This window comes from Orycteropus afer, unplaced genomic scaffold (assembly GCF_000298275.1).
Source record: "Orycteropus afer afer isolate SDZICR_OR568_19922 unplaced genomic scaffold, OryAfe1.0 scaffold00172, whole genome shotgun sequence".
In the NCBI taxonomy this organism is placed as follows: Eukaryota; Metazoa; Chordata; class Mammalia; order Tubulidentata; family Orycteropodidae; genus Orycteropus; species Orycteropus afer.
The window spans coordinates 2,886,812-2,911,001 of NW_006921759.1; the positions used below are offsets into that span (position 1 = coordinate 2,886,812).

Consider the following 24,190-nt stretch of genomic DNA (forward strand, 5'->3'; position numbering starts at 1 on the left):
TGCAAAGCAAGTGAGTCAGACAAGGTCTGCTGTGATTCATAAGGTTTTTTTTTTTTTTTTTAACTTTTTATTGTGATTTGGGTGAAAGTTTACAGAGCATATTGGTTTTCCATTCAACAGTTCATATACATGATCCATAAGGTTTTCATTGGCTAATTTTTGGAAGTAGATTAAATTGCTAGGACTTTTTTCCTAGTCTGTCTTAGTCTGGAAGCTCTACTGAAAAGACCCCCTGGTTCGATTTTAGAGGATGATTTCCATGCCATGCCTCACATTGTCTTCTTTCACAGTGCTTCTCATTCCTGGGCACATCTGGAGGTTAAGTGGAAAAGGCAAACAGCCTGGTCATCTCTGAGCAACTTCTCTTACCCTCTGTTCATGATGATGGCTATGTATTGATTCATTGTAGCATTGTTGTATATGTGATGCTTTGTAAATCCATCAGTCATGGTGAGATGAGCAGGTGAAGGTAGGAGATATAAAAAGATGGAAACTCTCTCCTGAGGCCATTGCACAAGGCATAGCATTTTCTTTCTGTACTTGCATGGTAGGATTAACTATACTTCCTACCAATAAAAAATTAAGGTAGATTAAAATTGCTCTATGTGTAAAATGCCTCAATTCCTTCTTTCTTGGGGATCTAGGTCAGTAAAAGTAGGGGAAATGACCTATGAATATATATACCTTCAACAGAGGCTGTAACTAAGTAACACACAGCTGTCAAGTCGGATCTGACTCATAACGACCCCTCCTTCAGTTTCCAAGGTGGTACGGAAGTAGATTGCCCAAATTTCCTTCTGAGAAGTGGCTGGTTGGTTTGAACCGCCAGCCTTCTGGTTAACAGTCAAATGCCTTAGGCACTATGCATCTGCCTATATATTTGTATGTGCTGCAAATATATCCATGAATGTAGTAAGCATACAGAGGACAAAGTTATGGAAACGTCTTAGTCATAACCAAACACCTGGAGAGAATGAGTCAAGGAGTATGGAGGCTCAGGACCATAATCTTGGGGGACACTAAGGTCAATTGGCATAACATAGTCCACAAAGACTATGTGTTCTAAATCGTACTTTGATGAGTAGTGACTGGGGTTTATCTGAGGTGCAACTATTGGTCTCTCCCTATCTGAAGCAAAGAAGAGTGAAGAAAATCAAAGACAAAGGAAATAAATAGTCCAGAAGACTCATGGAGCATGTGAACCCCAGCCTCCATGACCCTGAGACCAGAAGGACTAGATGGTTCTTAGCTACCACTGCTGACCACTCTGACAGGGATCAAAGTAAGAGTTCCTGAATTGTTGTTGTTAGGTGCCATCAGGTTGGTTCCAACTCATATTGACTCCATGTACAAAAGAACAAAACACTGCCTGGTCCTTTGCCATCCTCACAATCCTTGCTATGCTTGAACCCATCGTTGTAGACACTGTGTCAATCCATGTCCTTGAGGGTCTTCCCCTTTTTCACTAATCCTCTATTTTACCAAGCATGTTCTCCTTCTCCAGGGACTGGTCCCTTCTGACAACAAGATCAAAGTAGGTGAGACAAAGTCTGCAAAGTCTGGTCGTTCTCACTTTGAAGGAACATTCTGGCTGCATTTCTTTCAGGACAGATTTATTCATTCTTCTGGCAGTCCATGGTATTGTCATTATTCTTTGCCAGCACCATAGTTCAAAGGCAGTAATTCTTCTTTGGTCTTCCTTATTTATTGTTCAGCTTTCACATGCATATAAGGCAGTTGAAAATACCATGGCTTGTGTTAGGTTCACCCTTAGTTTTCAAAGTGATATCTTTGCTCCTTAACAATTTAAAGAAGTCCCCTGCAGAAAATTTGCCCAGTGTAATACAATGTCTGATTTCTTGACTGCTGCTTCCATGGATGTTGATTGTTGATCCAGGTAAAATTAAATCTTTGACAACCTCAGTCTTTTTTGCATTTATTGTAATGTTGTTCATTGTAGGTCACAGATAGAGTAGGGAGAAATGTGGAACAAAACTCAAAACCATAAAAAGACCAGGCTTTCTGGTCTGATAAAATCCATGGCTCTTAGACACTCTCAGAACTGAATTTAACCTCTGTAACTCATCTGGCAGCCAAACTACAGACAGGCCTATAAGGTAAACAGTAATATTAGGAATGTCCTCATTAGAACAAACAAGCATATGAGATCAAGAGGGCGGCATTTGCTCAGGGATAGAGCTAGGAAAGCGAGAGAGGACAGGAAGGAAAGATGAAAGGAAGGGGTAAGTGCAAGGAGAAAGTGGGAAGAATGCTGTTATGGAGTGGGAACTGCAGTAAATGCCACGAAACAGAATGTGTGTGGATCGTTGAATGGAAAACCAATTTAGTCTGTAAACTCTCACCCCAATTACAATAAAAAGGAAAAATAAAATAAGAAGAAAGTACATGAAATGAAAGAAATCACTGAAGAAAATGAAAATATGATAGTCTGAGAGAAGAGAGTAATTCTGTAGGGAAATGAACCACCAATAAGGCTCATCTGTCTCTTAGATCCAGATAGGAAGCTGATGTGGAGTTGACGCTGACTCACAGCAACCTGATCTACAACAGAACAAAAGAAGATAAGTGGACAATTCTGTTGTGATCCACAGAGTTTTCTGTGGATTTTCTGATTTTCAGAAATAGATCGCCTTTCTTCCTAGTCTGTTTTAGTCTGGAAGCTCCACTAAAACCTGTCTGCCATGGTGACTCTGCTGATGTTTGAAATCCATTGGCATAGCTTCCAGCATCATAGCAACATGCAAACCATCACAGAATAAACTGATAGATGAGTGGGAGTCTTTTATATTACTCTCCCCAAATTACAGAGACACTTTAATGCAGGTTGGACTCTCTTTCTATAACTGATGTGTTTCTAGCCATTTCAAGGTAATTATTTTTTTTGTAAACAAACCCAAAAAACGATACTTTAAAGGCATAGAGAGAGTCTTTATTTAAAGAAATACTTCTTAGAAGGTGTTTCTGTAAACAAAGAACCACGAGATTTTATATACTAATTTACCTCCATATCTGTATTGAAAGACACACTCATTTACAATGACTTACAAACAGTCTTGTCAATCTTGAATCTATTCTGAATCATATATTTTTTAAATTTGTGATTTGGGTGAAAGTTTACAGAGCAAATTCATTTTCCATACAGCAGTTCACACACATTTTGTTTCATGACATTGACTGCAATAATAGCTCTCTTCCCACTTCCTCCCTGTAGTTACCTCTTCCCTGTGTCCTTCTTTCCTATGCATTCTTGCCCCCTGAGCTATCTCCCTATGCAAATAATGCCCTTCTGTTGTCCCATGATTGGTCGTACTAGGGAGTGTATCTACCTGACATAAATGTTCACCTTACTTGCCTGTCTATTGTTGGGCTGGAAACCATGGGAGTGAGTTCCAGACTTGAAGTGTAACTAGGGGCCATAGTCTCAGAGGTTTCACCGCTGAATCAGATTTTCCAGCTAAATGTGTCATCTTTACCTTCTTCTCACTGAAAAGATCTTTAGAACTGCTGCCCATGAGCCACTTCTTTCACTGACAATTTTCCCTCTTCAAGAACCACAGAAGGTTAGAGCTAGGGGGACTTCAGAAGCTGTGAGACTCATCCCCTTTCTAAGACATGAAGAAACTGAGGCCCAGTGCCTGAGTTTATTTTTGTTATCTGTTTATTTTCTCACATTGTCTCCAATAATGTTTGCGGGTGTTAAAGGAAACTGTGTCGCAATGCAATTCCTTGACAAACCATTTGGGCTGAGGTAGCACGCTGTCGTTGCTGATTCTTTATTCCACTGTTGTCCTGCTAGGTATTCTTACATTGCCACTTTCTAGGTTTCCCCACCTGCTGATTATTTTGCATTTTGGATGATTTCTCTCCCAACTGCCTTCATTTGCATTTTTCCTAAATCAAATGTCATTGTGATCATTTCTGTTCATATTTCTAACCTCTTTAAATCCATCTGTGTTAATTTTCTGTCCTCGATGATGTCTGCAGCACCTCCTAATTTAATAGCAACCAAAAAATGTTATTAACAAAATGTGTACGCCTTGTTCCCAGTTATTAATGAAGAAGATGCTGAATAAAACTAGATTGACCAGACACTTTTGAGCCTTCCATTAGCTGCCCCCTCCAACAGATAGTGAGCTGTTTTTCATCACTGGTCCTTGTTTATCAAAGTTAAGGATTTGCAATCATCCTGCCCCAATTCCTACTAATGCCAAGCAAAGATATTGTCAAAGAGCGTTTCAGAGGTGCTGTTTCAAATGCTCCATCAAGCTTCACAGATATAACAGCTATAGGAGTCATTGGATTGAAAATTTTAATTAACAGTAAAATATGTTGAGTTTCCCCTTCCAGATGGAAATTTCTAGCTTTGTTTTTTAAAACTATTTTAGAAGTGGGCACATATGGTTTTCTTCAACTTTTTCTATTAAATTTTCTGTAGGTTTTTGTACAGATTTGCTACTTACTTCCCTTTGAATTTAAAGGTGCATAAATCACTATGTGTTTGTAAGAGACACAAGAGATGTGTAAGAAATGGCCCTTGTCTTGAAAGGAAGTCCCTGGGTCATACAAATAGTTAATATGCTCAGCTGCTAACTGAAAGGTTGGCGGTTCAAATCTTGGAAGAGAGCCCTGGTGATCTACTTCTGAAAAATCAGCCACTGAAAACCATGGGGAGCTCCATTCTACTCTGACAAACATGGGGTCAGAGTTGCCTCTGTGGTAAACGGTTATTGGTTATCATGAGGAGTTTACAATCTGGTAGAGCTGAGTGGGCTTGTGTATACAATAAAGACAGTCTTAAAAGATAATTTGTAGTTAAATTGTTCAAAAACTTCACCCTTAGTAGGTGTATATTTCCCTAGAAATAAGACTGATGACATGAACAGATGTGTACACACCCATGTTCAGTGCAGCATTATTTACAATAGCAAAAAGATGGAAACAACCTAATTGCCCATCAATTCCTGAATGGAAAATTAAGCTATGGTGCATACATACAGTGGAATATTATGCAACTCTAAAAAATAATAATGAATCCATGAAATATCTCAAAACATGGATGAATCTGGAGGACATTATCCTGAGTGAAATATGTCAATCATAAAAGAAAAATATTATATGAGGCCACTATTAAAACATCAAGAATAGGTTTACACAGTGAAAGACACATTTTTTGGTGGTTACTAAGGAGGGGAGGGAGAGAAAATGAGAAGCACAAACTAGATAGTAGATGATTAATTCTGGTGAAGGGAAAGGTCATAACAATATGGAGGAAATCAGCACAGTGTGACCAAGGCAAAGGAAGACACAGAGGTATGCCCGGATAAAGGAAGCGACAGTAAGTGATATAACATACACAATCCTGCAACAGCAATAATAGCTAGCAATAATGTGTGATTAGATACATGGGTAAATATGCATGCTAAATAGGTGAGGGAGGTCATATACAAGTACACCCATGTACGTATATATAGATGGTGGTATATATGTCAGAGCTCTGGTGGTGTAGTGGATAAGACATTTGGCTGCTAACCAGAAGGTCAGCAGTTCAAACCCACCAGCTGCTCCATGGAAGGAAGATGGGACAGTCCACTTCCACAAGGATTTACAGCCTCAGAAATCCAGTGGGGCTCGCTATGAGTTGGAATCAACTTGATGGCAATGAGTATTTTTCTATGTCTGTGTGGATATGTCTACATACATATTTGCAAATGCTGACATATAGTCATATATTATGTAATAGGGTACATAGGGGGCACAGTTATAGAAACTACTTAGATACTGAACCACTAGACCTGAAAGCTAATACTATAGTTTTGGGGGACATCTAGGTTATTTGGCAAAACAGTTCATAAAGATAATGTTCTATATCATTGTCTGGTGAATAATGTCTGGGGTCTTAAAAAGCTTATGAGCAGTCATCTTTGATACAATTATTGGCTCTTCCCACCTGGTGCAAAGGAGAACAAAGAGAAATGAAGACTCAAGGAAGTAATTAAACCACAGGACTAATGGCCCACATGATCTACAGTCTTCTCTAACTTGAAACCAGAAGAATTAGATGGTGCCCAGCTATCAATATTGACTGCTCTTACCAAGACCACAAGTCCCAGTTAGAATGGGTAAAAAATGTGGAACAAAATTCAAAGTGAAAAAAAAAAAGACCAGACTTTCTGGTCTGAAAGAGACTTGAAGAACCCCTAAGACTATTGCCCTGAGACAACCTTCTAATTTGAAATTGAAGACACTCCTAGACCCCACCTTTCAGTCAAAATATAGATGGGACTATAGAACAAATAAAGGAGCTCTGGTGGCGTAGTGCCTAAAGCTTTGGACTGCTAGCCAGAAGGTTGGTGGTTCAAAACCACCAGCCACTCCGTGGAAGGAAAACTGGGCAATTGGCAATCTACTTCTGTAAAGATTTACCTCCTCGGAAATCCAAAGGGGGTCACTATGAGTCAGAATCGACTTCATGGAAGTGAGTTTGGTTTTTGGTTTATAGAACAAATAACAACACCCACAAAGAATGTATTCTTTAGAACAATCAACAGACACTTCACCAGACTATGATGTAGAACATTAGACCAAAAGGGCAACATTTCCCCAAAATCAAAGATGAGAGAATAGGGACCGGAAACTGGACTACTGGAAATGGGGAACCCAAGGAGAAAATAAGGAGAGTGCTGACTCATTGCAGGGATTGCAACCAATATCACAGGACAATTTGTGTATGAACTATTGATTGGAAAACTAATTTGCTATGTAAACTTTCACCTAAAGCACAATAAAATGTTGTTTGTTTTTTTTACAAAAAAAAGCTTCACATTGACTGTAGTATTATGCCATTAAGCCAATTCTGATTCGTAGCAACACTATAACCGAAAAATAGAAACTCACATTCACTGCCATCAAGTCAATTCCAACTCATAGTGACCCCCATTGAGTTTCTGAGGCTGTAACTATGGAAATAGATTGTCCCATCTTCCTCCCATGGAGTAGCTGGTGGGCTTGACCTTCTGGTTAGAAGCCAAATGTCTTATCCTCTATGCCACCAGAACTTCTTAGCAACCGTATGGGACAGAGTAAAACTTCCCCATAGGATTTTCTGTGATCTTTACAGGACCAGATAGCCAGACCTTTCCTGCTGCTGGGCTGCTGGGTGGGTTCAAACACCCAACCTTTCAGTTAGTAGTCAAGAGCTTAATCATTGCTCTACCAGGGCTTCTGCACCCAGTCTCTTAGGCCTGTAGAGCTATGAATATGGGCTAGGGTCGCTGGAGGAAGCCTGATGCAGAAGGGGAGCTTTGAGCAGAACCTTCAAAGGTGAAAAAGATTTCCACAGATAAGAATAAGGGGAAGGTAGGAAAAACACTTGAGCAAAAGTGGGGAGAGAGGACTATATTATGTGGGGTCATGGCAAAGTTTAAAAAAATAGAAGAAGGAAATTGACGGGTATAACATGTTGTAAATCCAGTTACCTGCCTGACCTCTCTTACTGGATGTCTCTTAGGCATCTTAAACTCAGTGTGCCCCAAAACTGAAGTTGTGACTCTACTCTCTTCCCCACGGTCTTGCGTGTACTTACTTACTAATCTGTAGTGAATAGTTTCACATGTTTTTCACCACATCGAAGATGAAATACATGTAACTATTCACATATTAGATATTAGATTAGTAAGTAAGCACACGCAAGCCGATGCTTACGCTGCTTACTGGGTCCTCTGTCCCTGTCAGGGATTGTAAATTTGAAAAGAGGCTTTGATTCTGCAGGAAGGTGCTGTGGGCTTGAGGGACAGATGTCAGCCATATCTAGAAGTAGAATCTTTGTTGTGTGTGAGAAAATTGTGGAATTGTTCACTGCAGATTAGTAACTAAACTCATGCTTATCTTACTTGTTGAGTAATCTGACACTGCCTAAAAGACCCTACCTGATCAGATTCTTGCTTACCTATCACGCTCCACCTTGTGTCACTCTCGCCCTAGCTCTCAGCCTCTGGCCTTCTTGATCCCGTCAAGTCCTTCCTGCTGCCACTTGGTTTTCTCTCCATAGTTTCCTCAGACACAGTTCCTCTGTCCCTCCCTCACTCCCATCCCCCAAATGCTTCTCAACTTAATATTACCTGATAAGAAAGGCCTTGTCCCTGGGTGGTACAAACTGTTAAGTGCTCGACTACAAAAAATCCAAACTCACTGCCATCAAGTCGGATCCGACTTATAGTGACCCCTCCCTGGGTTTCCAAGGCGGCATCACTAGGGAAGTAGATTGCCCAACCTTCCTTCCGACGAGCCATAAATTTGGCATTTCAGACCCAGCCAGAAGCGCCTCAGAATACAGGCCTGGCAGGCTGCTTCCAAAGAGTCACAGGTTCGAAAATAGTATGGAGCAGTTCTATAGCAGCAGCAGCAGCAGCAGCAGTAACCAAGACGCTGTCTATCTAAATGGCTCCTTCTATCTCCTGTCACAGCTCTTTATTTACGTCATAGCATTAATCCCAATCTAAACATCTTGAGGACATAGCCTTGCTCCTCTTGTTCCTCCTTTATCTCCTAGTACATGCTAAGCAGTCAATGAATATTTGTCAAATTACAGAATGAATAAAATGGGAAAAGTAAGAGTAATCAGGCCGGTTGAAGATCTTTGATTGTCAAGAAGAAGAAAAGTTGAGGATTGACGAGAAAAGTAATAAGAAGAAGTTGTCAAATTTTAAGGAAACAATGATAGGTTTTTAGGAGTGTGAATGTAGTAACAATACGCCAACAGTATTGAGGAGGGAAAAGAACAGGTTGTTCCAAGATTATGACAGGAATCCAGGTAAACTGATGAGAGCCTGCAAAGGGTGTTGGAGGCGAAATGAAGTGGAAGGGGAAAATCTGAGGTTTTGAAGACAGACTCCCTTGAATTTGTTCTTTTTAGTTTTAAGCTTTTATTTTGAAATTATTTCAAACCTTGAGAAGTTATAAAAATCCAATGAAAAATACCTGTACCTGTGATCCAGATTCACTAATTATTAATATTTTGCCCCATTTGTTTTGTCATGCTCTCTTTATATGTGTGTGTATATAAATGTGCATTCCTACATATTTTTTTTCTGATTCATTTGAGACATCATACTCCTTCATTCCTAAATACTTCATTGTGTATTTCCTAATAGCAAAGACCTTTTTTACATAACCACAGGATAATTACTAAAATCAAGAATTTAATATTGATAGAATACTATCACCTAAAATATAGTCCATATTCAAATTTTGCCAGTTGCCCCAATAATGTCCTCTATAGCAATTATTTTCCTAGACCAGGCATTACAATAAATTGCAATTTCATTTTTTTTGGTTGTTGTTTTTTAATATTACTTTCTTGTGTTTTTGATGAAGGTTTACACAGCAGTTTAGGTTCCCATTCTATACAAATTGTTCGGTGACATTGGTTACATTCTTCACAATGCATGTAATTTCGTATTAGTCTCTGTGGTAGTTAAGGTTGTGTCAACTTGGCTGGGCCGTGGTCTTTGAGTGGCTCGGCAGCTGGATGTATTTATCCCCCATAATGAGACTGGGTAGTTAATTCCATGGTAGAATCTGCTATGAGACGTTAATCAGTGGAAGAGGAGCTGCGTTTGGGGGTGTGGTCTGTTTCCAGTATATATATGGAAGAGCTTTAGAAAAGGTCTCTAGCATATCTGGATCTTACATTAAGCTGACTCTTTATCTCCAGTTCCTGGACTTGAATCAGTAGCCTACTGTTCTGATTTCCTAGTGTAGTTCTGACAGGAATATACCATAAATGGGATGGCTTGAACAAACAGGAGTTTATTCTCTTACAGTTTGGAGGCTTTAACTCCAAGTTCAAAGTGCCAGGCTCTAGCGGCTGGGTGAAAGCCCATAGACCTTGGGCTTCAGCTCTGCTTCTTGGTCCCATCCCACTGAAGCTAGAGGCATCTCTTCATTCAGGCGGCTACTGACTGCTGAGGCTAACAAGCCCAAGGTCAACAAATAAAATGGCACAGTCCCGATGTTACTAAACCACATGGCAGGCCATTAATTCAAGTCCATTGTAAGTCCCAAGGTCAGCACAGCATGGTAGAGTGTTGAACAATGACACGGCTACATGAAGGGTCCAAGCGTGCCATAAACTAGAGACCGTTCCCAAAGCTGTTTCTTATATATGGGAAGCAGACCACATACCCAAAGGCAGCTACTCAGTTGCTCACAGTAGATTCTACCATGGAGTTGATTACCAGTCTCATCATGGGGAATACTATATCCAGCTGCCCAGCCACTCAACCAGGCCTAGCCAAATTGACACACAAACATAACCACCACACCTACTGTGTTGCCTCCCAATATTGGGATTGTGCTATTTTATCTGCTGACTTTGGGTTTGTCAGCCTCAGCAGCCAGCAGCTGCCTGAGTTAGGAGACACCTCTAGTTCCAGTGGGCCTGAAATAAGAAGCAGAGATGAAGCCCAAGGTTGAGGGGCCTTTACCTATCCCTCAGAGCTGATACTCTGAATCTGGACTTCTAGCCTCCTGAATTTAAGAGAATAAATTCTTGTTTGTGAAGCCAAGAACTTGTGGTATTTCTGTTATAGCAGCACTAGAGAACCAAGACAGTCTCCTTTAATCTTCAGTCTTTCTTTGATTTTATAACATTGACATTTCTAAAGTGTACAAGTTGGTTATCTTGTAGAATGTCACTCAATTTAGGTTTGCTCATGTTTTCTTATAATTAACTCAAATTGTATAGGAATACTACATTAGTAATATTTTGTCCTCAAATCAAGCAGGAGGCACATATTGTCACTTTGTCATAGTATTGCTGGTGTGAACTTTGATCACTTGGTTAAGGTGCTATCTACCAGGTTTCTCCTCTGTGAGATTACCATTTTTCCCTTTGTAATTCATAAATAATTTATGCTGAGATACTGTGAGCCTATGTAAATAATCTTTTCTTTATCAAACCTTTACCCAATAATTATAGCACATATTAGTGACTCTTACCAGAATCCATTATTGCCATGTCAGCTGCCAAATGATTTTCTAACTCCATTATTTCTTCTAAATTGTTAGTTGGCATTCTATTATAAGGAAGAGTTTTTGCTTTTCCCTTTTGTTTAGTCATGGCTTGTGGATTCTTAGTTTGGTCAATCTATTACTGTCATTGTTCATTTTGATGCTCAAATAGTATAAATGGACTACTGTATTCTTTACATGGCCACATCACTTTTTGAGCACTTTCTTACTTTCTGATACAGAAAGATATACCAGGCTTCTGTTGTCATTTCCCTGCTTAGGCCTGGCATCAACCATTTCCTCAAGGAGTCCTGATTCCTTTAAATGGTGAATGCTGTTTAAGAACCGTCATCTGAGGGCTAGGTGTACTCATCTGCTGTTGAGCTTTCCTTGTTCCTAGCCTATTTCTCCATGAAATTTTGACTCATGGGATATAAGGAGTGAAGGAGATGTAGCTCAGGAGATTAGCATAATGGTTGCTTCAAAAGACCAAAAATGACCCCCAAACTCAAATGCTTTTGCGGCTGCTAAAACCTATTGGAGCCAAGCGCCACATTAAGGCTAGGCAGCAGGTGGCAACTTGTTCTCTCAAAGGTACAATTTGCCAGGTGGTGACTGCTACCAGGCCTCCTCAGGGGATTTTCTGGGCTATTCTTACAGATTGTCATTGTTATCTAGAAGGAAATCAGTGCTGACCCAGTATCAACAATGGGGAAAGCACCAAATGTTCTTCACTGATGGAAAGGTACAGTGCAGGCATCTGAACTGGAGGAGGTTAAATGCAGATCCCAGGGACTGAGATAACATCTATTTCAAATGAGCCTTAGCGTTACTGAGGAATGGGGACAACAGTGTCTTTCTCTCTTTGATGCTTTTGATTGAATGACTCCCTTCCCATACAGGTGCCATCTACTCACAAGACACACACCCAGACACACGTATACTCACACATACTCTCACAGGTTCTACCTCTAAAACCTGCCTGCTCAAGCTGCCATGTTGATCCTACTTTCTATTATGCTTGTTGTTGTTATGTGCCATCTAGTCGGATTCGACTCATAGCGACCCCTCCTTGGGTTTCTGAGGCAGTATCACTAGGGCAGTAAATTGCCCAACCTTCCTTCCAAGGAGTGGCTGGTGGGTTTGAACCACCAGTCTTCTGGTTAGCAGTCAAGTGCCTTTAGGCACTATGCTACCAGAGCTTCCTTCTATTACACTACTAACTGGAAAAAAGGATGTGCTATAAATGTAACTGGAATTCCCTTTGGTTATGTTTTGGGGTCGTCTGGTGAGTTCTCTCTTTTGGAACTTTCAATAGCCACAAAATTGAATTAGGGGGCAGAACAACCACACTGGTGTCTGATTTGGAGCAAACATCTATTTCCAGCTAGACTGGGGGAAAACCAGTCAGAGTGATTCTGGTTTCAGATCTGGTGAGTGGGACAAGCTAAGTGCTGTTTACATTTAGCCTTCATCTTGTTAACCGGTAGAAGTTATGTGAGCCTTCAAAGACGTTTTTTCCCTACTGACCATTTACATGACTAGATTCAAGCATGTATTTTGAGCATAAAAGGAGGTTGAGGGAAATTGCTTCTGCTGGAGTTTGTTGCTTCATAACCTGCTTCAGTGGAGCTTTTGAGATTGATTACCTCTGCTCAAGTACCAGGTAATACTCAAAGGCTGCACAGATGGAGAAAAATCACCACAGGATCGATATCAATTTCTACAGTGTCAGCAGTGACTCCATTTAGGAACATTTTCTGTGATAGATAGTGAGTTAATAAAGGTACAACATATAGGATGGGTTCAAGCAAGGGCCTTGTCACATCAGTGGAGGTGTGATTGGTTGATTGGTGTTAATGAGAGCCAAGAAGGGAGATGTAAAGATATATTAACTGGTATTTTCATCACAATAAAAAAGATATATTAACTGACTGTATTACTACATGAATCTACTATTAATAGAATTTTTCCTAAGATAGGGCTGATAACAGAAGTCGAGTTTTTTGATTAAGGCTCAAGTATAGAATCATCTTCTTCTTCTTTAAATTAACTTATTTATCCCTTATTACAAGAGAAAAACCTGTTTATTGTTAAAATTTAGAAAATACAGACAAACTGGAGGAAAAAATTACCCATAGTCCCACTTCCTGGGGAGAACCACTATAAACGTCTAAGTATGTAAGTTAGCTTACATACTTTCCTTATTTTTTCCCCTTATTTTCCTATGATTAAATATGTGTTTTTATTCAAAATGGGGGTCACATTTTACATACTATTTTGAAAACTACTTTTTCACTCATATTTCCCTGTCAATACTCCTTCAACATCCTTTATTGTTAGTTATTTCTTAATACAAAATTACTAGATGCTCTTATTAAAAATTTCGGGGTATAAGATGAAGCATGAAAGTATTTCGTGTTTGTGTGATTTGGATGAAAGTTTTCACAGCAAATTCATTTTCCATTCAATAGTTCAAACACATTGTGGTTACCTTTTCCCTGTGTCCTTCATTCCTATGCAGTCCTGCCCTCTGAGTTATCTCCCCATGCAAAATGCTCCCCTTCTGATCTCCCATGGTTGACTGTTCTAAGGAGTGTACCTACCTGGTGTAAAGGTTCACCTTTTAGGCCTAGCTATTGTTTGAGCTCTGGTGGCATAGTGCCCAAGGCATTTGACCGCTAACGAGAAGGCTGGCGGTTCAAACCCACAAGCCACTCCTCCGAAGGAAGGAATATCGGGCAATCTACTTCTATAGAGATACCACCTCGGAAGCTCAAGGAGGGGCCACTATGAGTGGGAGCTGACTTCACGGCAGTGAGTTTTCTTTTGTTTGTCTGGCTGGGAACTGCAGGAATGAATTCGATTCCAGGCCCAAAGGGTGACTAGGGGCCGTAGTTGTTTCAGGAGTTTTACCAATCTCTATCAGACCAATAAGCCTGATTTTTTTTTTTTTATGATTTTAAGTTTTGTTCCACTTTTTTCTTCCACTCTATCCAGGAAAAACATGAAAGTGTTTCCCCTCATTGCCTACCTTCCAGTCTCACTTCCCTGAGGTAATCTTTAAACCTTTTTCTTAATGTTCCTTTCTAGAAATTTTCTCTCCATGCATAAGTACAAACATGCATAATTTAACATGGCTGAACAGTATTCAATTAATGTATCATAATGTAGTCAGTCAAATCCCTTTACTTGGAAATTCAGGGTTTTTCCAATTTTTCACTGTAATAAGCATCCTTATAGTTAATTCTTTGCACAGAACCATGATTATGTCCCTGATATAAATTTGAGGCAAATGAATTGCTAGGTTAAAATATATGCACAATTCTAAGGCTTTTGATTTGTGCTGCCTATTCACCCTTCACAAGGTTTGTACCAACTTTACATTCTCACCAGTAGGCCGCATTGTTTTTTTTTTTTTTTTTTTTCGGCTTTTTGAATTGAAGTCTAATCACACGTATGGAAAGTATACAAGCCAGGCCTTAGACATGCACTGCCTAATACAGTAGCTGCTAGCCACATGTGACTACCGAGCACTTGAAATGTGGCTTGTCCGCACTGAGGTATGCTCCGAGTATAAAATACACACCAGATTTAAAAGACTTGGTACAGAAAAGAGAATGTAATATATCTTGTTAATAATTTTTATATTAATTATGTATTGAAATGATAATATTTTAGATATAATGGGCTAAATAGAATAGATTGCTAAAATTCATTCTAGTTATTTACTTTCACTTTTTTAGTGTGGTTACTAAGAAATGTTTAACTATGTAGGTAGCACACATTATGTTTCTATTGGACAGCACTAAGTTAGATTATGGTCCAGGTCCTCTGTTCCTGTACCTCTCTCACTGCCACCTGCCTATGTGTCAGTTAGGCCTAGGATTCTCTGAACTAAAGTAGCTCTCTTCGAACACTCCATTCTTTGTCAAAAAAACCCAAACTCACTGCCATCAAGTCAATTCAACTCAGAGTGACTCCTCATTAGGTTTCAGAGGCAGTATCTCTACAGAAGTGGATTGCCCAATTTTCCTTCTGAGGAGTGGCTGGTGGGTTTGAACTGCCAGCCTTCTGTGCTTAGTGGTCAAATGCCTTAGGCACTACATGACCAGAGCTCCCATTCTTTATCAGGGGTAATAAATAAACAAGTGGTAAATGTCCACTTGAGGAGGTAAGCAAAAGCAAAACCAAACCAGTTGTCATTGAGTTGATTCTGATACATGGTGACCTCATGTGTGTTGGAATAGAACTGCCATCCATCGGGTTTTCAATGGCTGATTTTTTTGGAAGTAGATAGCCAGGACTTTCTTCCAAGGAGCCTCTGGGTGGACTCGAACCTCTGTCCTTTCAGTTAGCAACTAAGTACATTAACCGTTTGTACCACACAGGGATTCTTGGATAGTACTAGGACTGCATAGTAAGACTGTAAACTACCAGAATCTACCATTAAGTATAAACTCTAAGTTGCAAAATTTAATAATTAGTTGATTGATTTATTAGAATGTGTAAGTATTTAGGCTTCAGAGATTGCTGAATTCAGCATTGTGCCTCTATCAAAATGTGCACAAAGGACATGAACAGACAAATGCACATCCTTTAGACTTAGGTCACTGATGGGCATTTGTCATCCCTCTGTGCTGCATTTTTTTTTTCTCTGTAAACAAGGGAGATGGAGTGTGGTACATAGTTCTAGACAAGAACAATCAGCACTATGTAAACACAGAGAGGAAAAGAGATTATCAAGATATCATGGGCCTATGGCTTCAGGTACTGGCTATTTCTGCTCACTCTCTGCCTTCTGAGGTTCAGTTCTCCCATCTCTCCCTCCTCACTGAGAAAACAAAACAAAACAAAAACCCAGCTGCCATCAAGTCAGTTCTGACCACGGCTGCCCCATGTGTGCAGAGTAGAACCCCACCATAGGGTTTTTATAGCTGTGACCTTTTGTGAGCAAACTACCAGGCTTTTCTTCTGAGTCCCCTCTGTGTGGGTTTGAACCGTCATCTTTTCAGTTGGTAGCTGAGTGACACCACCCAGGGACGACTCCTTCTTCATTGTCATTGTTGGATGGTACCAAGTTGATTCCACTCATGGTGGCCCCATGTAACAGAGCAGAACTGCCCCATAGGGCTTCCTTGGCTGCAGTCTTTACAGAAGCAGGTCATCAAGTATTTTCTTCCGCAGAGCTGCTGGGTGGATTCAAACTGCTGACTTTACAGGTAGCAGCCAAGCTCTTAACTATCGTACTGCCAGGGCTTCTCCTTCCTCTGGAACCAAATCAAAACTGCCTCACAGTGACCCTATAGGGCAGGTTAGACTGCCCCATCGGATTTCCAGGGCTTTATGGAAGCAGACTGCCACATCTTTCTCCTGTGGGGAGGCTTGTAGGTTTGAACCATTGACCTTTTGATTAGCAGGTGAGCACTCAACCACTGCACCACAGGGCTCCTCCTTCCTCACTTGCCCAGCTTTCTCTCCCTGTCTCTGAAACACATGTTGACTGTATTGAAACACACCGTGGGTACACACAGCTTTTCATCAAACAAATGCAGTTCACAGAGTAGGCTCCACCCCCACCCCAATCACTCCAGGCCAGAACTTGAGTAAGTAGAAAGAAAAGGGGCCAAAGGTCTTTTCCTATGAGCCCTGTTTGCTTTCTTCCCTGCTGTTGACTTTCATCTTGTTGGCTCAGCTTTAACAGTTTAAAAACATAAAACAAAAACAAAGGATACATCTTCAAGTATGTTTTGGCTCAATTTGTGCTTGATTATTTGGAATAAGACCAGAACCCTTGCTTTATTCCATTATTGCCGTCAAGTGGCTTCTTTCAGGAAGGTATCCAGGTGAAAGGAATTAAAACAAAATATCTCTGTTCCAACTTGTCTTCATCATCATGCTTTTTGTTGTATTGTGCTTAAGTTTGTGACAATGATGTTTCTAGCCCTTTGAAATGTTCTGCTTAGAGTTGCTATAAAATTGCACGGCATTATAGAGCTGATATAGGATGTCATGCTCGGTAGGGTGGAGGGTTGACGAAAGAGGGAGAGGCCTTCAATGAGATGGATTGACACGGTGGCTGCGATGATGGGCTCAAGTATAGCACGGATTGTGGGGCTGGCGTGGGATCGGGCGGTGTTTTGTTCTGCTGTGCATGGGGTCGCTATGAGTCAGAAACGACTCGTCGGCACCTAACAGCAACAATACAGCTGATAACATCTTTTAACAAGAATGAGTTTTATGTAAAACCTTTATTTTTCCCCCTTTCTTTCTTCTCCTACATTAGGAGAAAGGCGCTCTGGTGGTGCAGAGCCTACGGCATTTGACTGCTAACCAGAAGGTTGGTGGTTCAAACCCAGCAGCCACTCCAAGAAAGGAAGATGGGGCAATCTACTTCTGTAAAGATTTATGGCCTTGAAAAGCCAATGGGGGTTGCTATGAGTTGGATTTGACTCAATGGCAGTGGGACACTAAGAGAAGAAGGGAAATACCTTTGTCAAAAGGAGTGTGAACCAAAGGAATACCATCTTTGGTCCAGTATTGTCTTGACTTACTAGACAAACTTGAGTAAATGCCTTCTGAACCTTAATTTTGCCACTTGTGAAGTGCAAACAAAATGTTCTTCATTCTTCCTATGTCAGTCAGAGGAGTACTGCAATACAGACAATAAACTAATGCAAAAGAAAAAAACATTTTCTTTGTACTACGGTAGTCTTAAGGAGCTCTGGTGGCATAGTGGGTAAGGCATTTGGCTGCTAACCAGAAGAAGGTCAGCGGTTAAAACCCACAAGCTGCTCCACAAGGATGAGGGTGGGGAAGATGAGACAATCTATTCCCATAAAGATTTACAGCCTTGGAAACCTCAGTGGCAGTGGGACAGGAGTCTTGACTGATGTTTGAAATTCCTTCCCAACTTCAAATTCTGTGATTATAAGTAGTAAAATGTTTCATTCTTTCCAACCACTGTTATCGTTGTTCAATACATCAATTAAAATCTAAAGACCTATTTCCTGTCTAGTAAAACCAATACCAAACTCACTGCCTTCAAGTTGATTCTGATTCATAGCGACTTCCACTGGGTTTCTAAGGTTGTAAATCTTGAGGCAAGCAGACTGCCTCTTCTTTCTTCCATGGAGCAGCTGGTGGGTTCAAACCAATAACCTTTTGTTTAGTAGCCAAATGCCTTTGACCACTATACCACCAGAGCTCCTTCCTATCTAGTATAACCAAACCCATTGCCAATGAGTAGATTCCAACTCATAGCAACTCTGATTGGGTTTGTTTCTGAGGCAGTAAATCTTTATGGAAATAGATTGTACCACCTTCCTTCCATGGAGTGGCCAGTGGATTTGAACCTTCTGCTATCCACAATTTTAGGCACTGTGCCACCAGAGCTTCTTTCCTATCTAGTAAGCCAGGCTATAATTTTGCCCAAAACAGACTGTCTTGCACCTCTCTTCTCATCCTATTCAAAGCCAAGCATAGTCTTCTTAAGGCCTTTCTACCTCCTTTTTGTCTTACTTATCACCACCAGTTGCTATTGAGTTGACTCTGACCCATGGTGACCTCATGTGTATCAGAGTAGAACTCTGCTCCAGAGAGTTTTCAGTGCCTGATTTTTGGGAAGTAGATTGCCACACCTTTCTTCTGAGGTGCCTCTGGGTGCACTCAAACTTCAGCCTTTCAGTTAGCAACTGAGTGCATTAACCATTTGCACCGCCTAGGGACTCCTCCCACCCCTTACCTTAGGGTCAGGAGAATTTTTAAAGTATTCAGTGGTGCTGTGGAATAAACAAGATGGAATGGTTTTAGTAATGTTGAGTGAGCCAGAGAAACTGAAAACTCAATGAATCTTTAGACCTTTGATGATAAAACTGTTCCCTTCTTTCTCTTGAGCAGAATGAAGTCTATGAAATGGCAGATTCCAAATGAAACATTACTAAGTACTGAATATAATGGTGTAACACATTACTACCATTATTGTTTCTTTTTTAAAAAGCTTCTACATTATTTATTTTTATTTTCAGATTAATTTTCCTATCTAGAGCACTACCTCCTAAGGTAATGTGCCTTCTCAAAGTTTTGAAAGCATTGTCAGATAAGAAAACCTAGTGTGAGTTGAAATTCTGTATATCTCATTGGTCCATGGCTATAGAAAGGGGAGAAAAAAAAAAAAAAAAACATTGCCATCGAGTTGATTCTGACTCACGAAGCCCCATGTGTTATAGAGTTGAACTGGACTCTCTAGGGTTTTCAAGACCATGACCTTTCAGAGCAAATCGCCCCACCTTTCTTCCATGGTGCCATTGGGTGGTTTCAAACCACCAACCTTTAGGTTAGTAGTCAAGTGCAACCCGTTTGTACCACCCAGGGACCTTCTTGGTTGTAGATGAGGTTTCATTCATTTTAGCAGACTAAATGTCATCAATTCTTGCCTCTAACAGTTCATCCAGGACCACCTTCCCCATCATGCAGAGTCAAGGAGTCCCAGTGATGGCTCACATGTGCATCTGAGCCCACTTTGGCTCTGTGGGTTTGGCATTCACTCTGGACTTTTGATACTTCTCCCATCAGGCATTGCTGCTTCTCCACTTAGCAGATACTGCCACATACAAGGAATACCTCAAGGAACCAAAGTCATCTCCCTCCTGTCTTTGTTCTCTAGTACTGCCATAACAGAAAAAAATAAGTGGAGGGCTTTAACAAACAGGAATTTGTTCTCTTACAGTTTAGAAGACTGGAAGTCCAAATTCAGAGTTCCAGCTCTAGGGGCTGAGTGAAACCTTCTTGACCTTGGGCTTCAGTTCTTCTTCTTTGTTCCATGCCCACTGGAGCAAGCTAGAGGCTTGTTCTGACTCAGACAGCTACAGGCTGCTGAAGCTGATGAACTCAAGGTTGGTAGGTAGCATTTCACAATCCCAAGATCAGCAGGCAACACAGCAGGCCACTAGTTCAAGTCCAGGAATAATCCCAAGATTGGCAGGCAACATGGAAAGCCAGATGAAGACTCGACCAAATGCAGGATCCAGATGTGTCAAAAAACTAGAGATCTTTCTCAAAGCTTCTCCATGTATACTGGAAGCAGGCCACACCCCAAAGGCAGCTAACTTTGCACTGATTAACATCTCACAGCAGATTCTGCCATGGAGGTGATTACAATTTCATCATGGAGAATAACTATATCCAGCTGCCAAGCAACTCAAAACCATGGCCCAGCCAAGTTACCACATACCTTAATACCACACCTCCCTTTCTGTTACATTCTGTTAAAGCAGTTCTGTTGTTGTTATGTGCCGTTGAGTTGGACCTGACTCATAGCGACCCCTCCTTGGGTCTCTGAGGCAGTATCACTACGGAAGTAGATTGCCTAACCTTCCTTCTGAGGAGTGGCTGGTGGGTTTGAACCGCCAGCCTTCTGGTTAGCAGTCAAGTGCCTTAGGCACTATGCTTCCAGAGATCCCAGAGCAGTTCTAAAGCAGTGTTGTTTGTGCCTTAGTGTTTACAAAATTTGGTAAAGTAGCTATTTGGGTTTTTAATTACTGGCTTCCTACTTAGTAAGAGTTGGACGTGAAGTCTATCACAGTAGCAGAGGGAGGAAAGAGAGATCCAGGCTAGGAACTAACACTTTTTCATACTCAAAGTTGTTCCTCTCCTCTGACAAGCAAGACTTCATCCCAAGCCTGATTCTATTTTCTTGGTATTTAATTTATCTCCTGAGACTTCAGCAGCACCCCACCTGAGGTTTCATTCAGGTCACCCAACAAGCCTGAACCTCATGGAGGGCCACAACCCAAACACAAGCCAGGGTCTTTGAAAATGGGGATTTGCTCTTGTTCCAAGAAACTACCCCAGACCAACCCAAGGGATTGGTCTTGAGATTGAGGATGGGAGGAGAGCAGAGCTGGGCAAGTGAGCAGAGAGGACTGGTAGAGTGGAGGCTGGGGAGAAGGATTCTCAGAAGCTTTCCAAAAAGGTGGTACCAGGGTCTTTTTTTTCTTTTGCAGTGTTTCTGCCCCTTGTCTCCCACCCCTGGGCATCAGGGTCTTTGGCATATTCACTAAGCCTTCTCTTCTCTCTGCAGAATGACATCTTTGAGTGGTCCAGGGACCACCGAGTCCACCACAAGTACTCAGAGACAGATGCTGACCCCCACAACGCCCGCCGGGGCTTCTTCTTCTCCCACATTGGGTGGCTGTTTGTTCGCAAGCATCGAGATGTCATAGAGAAGGGGAGAAAGCTTGACGTCACTGACCTGCTTGCTGATCCTGTGGTCCAGTTCCAGAGAAAGTAAGTGAACGAATACCATAGAGATTTGTCCTCGGGGGACAAGACAAAGCACAATGGGGAGTAATATCCTCAAGTTGTTCTCACAACACTTACCCTTATGATTTGGTCTTATTATTAGCGTTTATCTGTTTATTCATTTCCTTTTCCTTGTTAAATTCCCCCTGTTCACACATATGTTTTTAAGTTTAATTTGAAACAGATTTCCTTTAAGACCAGTGCCATTTCTTTCAAAGTAATGCTTATGACTGGTTTCATGGAATGAGTTCTGTCCAGGACTTTGAACTGGTTCATTTCAGTTTGACCCCCTGCTGAGAAATTTGCCTTTCCACCCCAGATGAACTGAATCAGAATCCACATTTTAACAAGATTCCAGGTGGTTCTTATGTGGGGATCTGTAGGAATCACCTGGGGATCTTGTTAAAATGTAGACTCTGATCCAGTACATCTGGGGTGCAAATGCAAATTCTCAGCAGGGGGTGGAACTGAGTGAACTTGGTCAAAGCCCAAGTTCTGTCATTTGTCTGGCCCCCATTCATGGTTCCTGGGTGTGGGGATGGGGGACTTGCTTTATTTTTGTGACGCACTTGATTCCAGTATGTCTGGATTCTCTCCAGGGTTCTGCTCTTTCTCCTGGAATTCTTTTCTAGTGAAGTCTGCCTCTCCCACACTGCTAGAAATATTACACCAGTCAGCTTAGGTGCAGAGAAAATGAGAGCATGGAACAGCCTCAGACTGTTGTGTGTCCTCATGATGTCAGCTGAGCATATTCAGTCAGGCAGGTGAATTGATTTTCAATAAGCGTGTGAAGAAAGATTGTCTGTAAGGGTGCTGCCAAGTAGACAGTAACCACTGTTCACTTTTTAAATAGGAAGCTGGCATGTACAGTATCTATGTTGGTCTGGGTCTGCAAATTTGACCACAATGGTGGTTGTTAGTTGCTGTCACATTGATTCTGACTCATGGTGACCCCACGTGCTACAGAATAGAACTGCTCCATAAGGTTTTCTTGGCTGTAATCCCAACAGAAGCAAATTGTCAGGCCTTTTCTTTTGCAGCATCACTGTGTGGGTTTGAACCACCAACCTTTAGGTTAGCAGTAGAGTGAAAATTGTTTGCACCACCAAGGGACCTTGGCTATGCGGGTAGCATTCATAAATGAGTTTGTTGCCCTAAAGCAATGGATTTATGGGCAAAGAGGAGCAAATTTATTGGCTACATACTGGTAGACTTGAGCCAATATGGTGAACAAGTGGTTACTAGACACTATCTCCTGACTAAGGCAGGAATCCACTGAGGACTTATTTCAAGAATCTTCTGCTCAGGCTGAAAATGGAAATGGAGGCTGTGCCTTTGACACAAGAGATCTTTGCATGAAAGTAGGTGCTGCCTAGAGATGTACTTAGTTTCTCCTCAGCCTCTCCTTTACACTGGAGGGGGAAGTAGAGCATTGTGACAAAATGGCAGACCTTGGAGAGAGCCGGCTGGGCTCCTACAAGTAAATTAATGAACCATTCTAACTCTCAGTTTCATCTATAAAAGGGCAGTTAAGAGTAATACCTATCTCCTACAGTTTTTATGAAGATGTTAAAAAAAAAAGTATGTTAAATACCAGGCACATAGTAAGGGCTTAGTGAATGCCAGTGAATATTGTTCCTCAGACAGTTGCCCTCCCAGGGCATCCCATCTACTGCTTCTGTTGATTTAACTGTGGAGTCTTCTCTGTGCTCCTCAGTGCAGCTCTTTCCACCAGACACAGCCAGTATCAATAGCCAAAAGTTTTGGGTTTTTTTTTTAAGCATTTTATTTGATTTTTCTAACAATGATCATATGAGTTAGGACACATCTGGATTAGGAAAAAGAGGCTAGAGCTTTTACTGCTAATAACGGAGCTGGGTCTTGAATTCAGTTTTTAAGAACCCCTTGCTGCTCTTCCTGGGAACTTTATGAATATATCCACTGACAAAGAAAAGACTTAGCAGAGGCAATAAAGATTTTAAAAATGTTTCCAGGGAAGGGTGTATGAAAGCACCTTCTTCTTTTTTTATTTTTATTTTTATTGTAATTTGGGTGAAAGTTTACAGAGCAAATCACTTTCCATGCAGCAGTTCACATACACTTTGTCCCATGACACTGACTACAATTTACCACAATGCAATAGCTCCCGTCCCATTTCCTCCCAATAGTTACTTACCTCTTCCCTGTGTCCATCCCTCCATGCACTCCTGCCCCCTGAGCTATGTCCCTGTGCATACACAGCCCTTAATAGCCAAAAGTTTTACAGCAGAAAAGGACAAGAAGTTTTAAATGAACAGTTAAGTGATTTATTCATTTTTATTTTATTTTTTTTACCATGAGAATAAAATACTAAAAGTCAATAAGGATAATGTGAAATATTCAGCTAGGTAGAAATAAAAAGAGACAAATCATTCACAGTCCTAACATATAAACATGTCCACTATGAACATTTTATATTTCCTTTTGTTTTTACATGATTATAGTCATTCTACATAAGTAATTTTATATCTTACTTTTTAACTTCAGATTATATAATAGCACCATTGTCAAGGGCTATGCTAACAGTTTATCAGTTGATAGTGCCATAGTTTATTTAACCATCACTTTGTGGCTAGATATGTATGCTATTTCCAATTATGGGATATAAATGATGCTGCTATACAATTACTAACGCTTTGGGACAATGAAACCTTAGATTAATTTGAAGAGCTCAGATGAAAAGGCAAAGTATCCTCTATTTTATTAATGAGAACTAAGGAAAGTATAATAGTCTCAGACCATAAAAATAGGTTTCTTTATTTTTGTCTTTCCCCTCCAAAGAGTGTAGTAATCTGTTTCATTTGGTGTGTACTCTGGG

The 24,190-nt window shown here is 40.8% G+C and overlaps 1 protein-coding gene across 1 annotated transcript in view; it reads left to right on the top strand.

The window, feature by feature from the left end:
- Positions 1-24,190, top strand: part of SCD5 (stearoyl-CoA desaturase 5) — a 255,645-nt gene that overhangs the window by 166,905 nt on the left and 64,550 nt on the right. Inside the window, exon 3 of the mRNA XM_007946816.2 lies at positions 21,113-21,318. Coding sequence (XP_007945007.1) covers positions 21,113-21,318 — 206 coding nt within the window. The remainder of the gene's footprint in view (positions 1-21,112; positions 21,319-24,190) is intronic.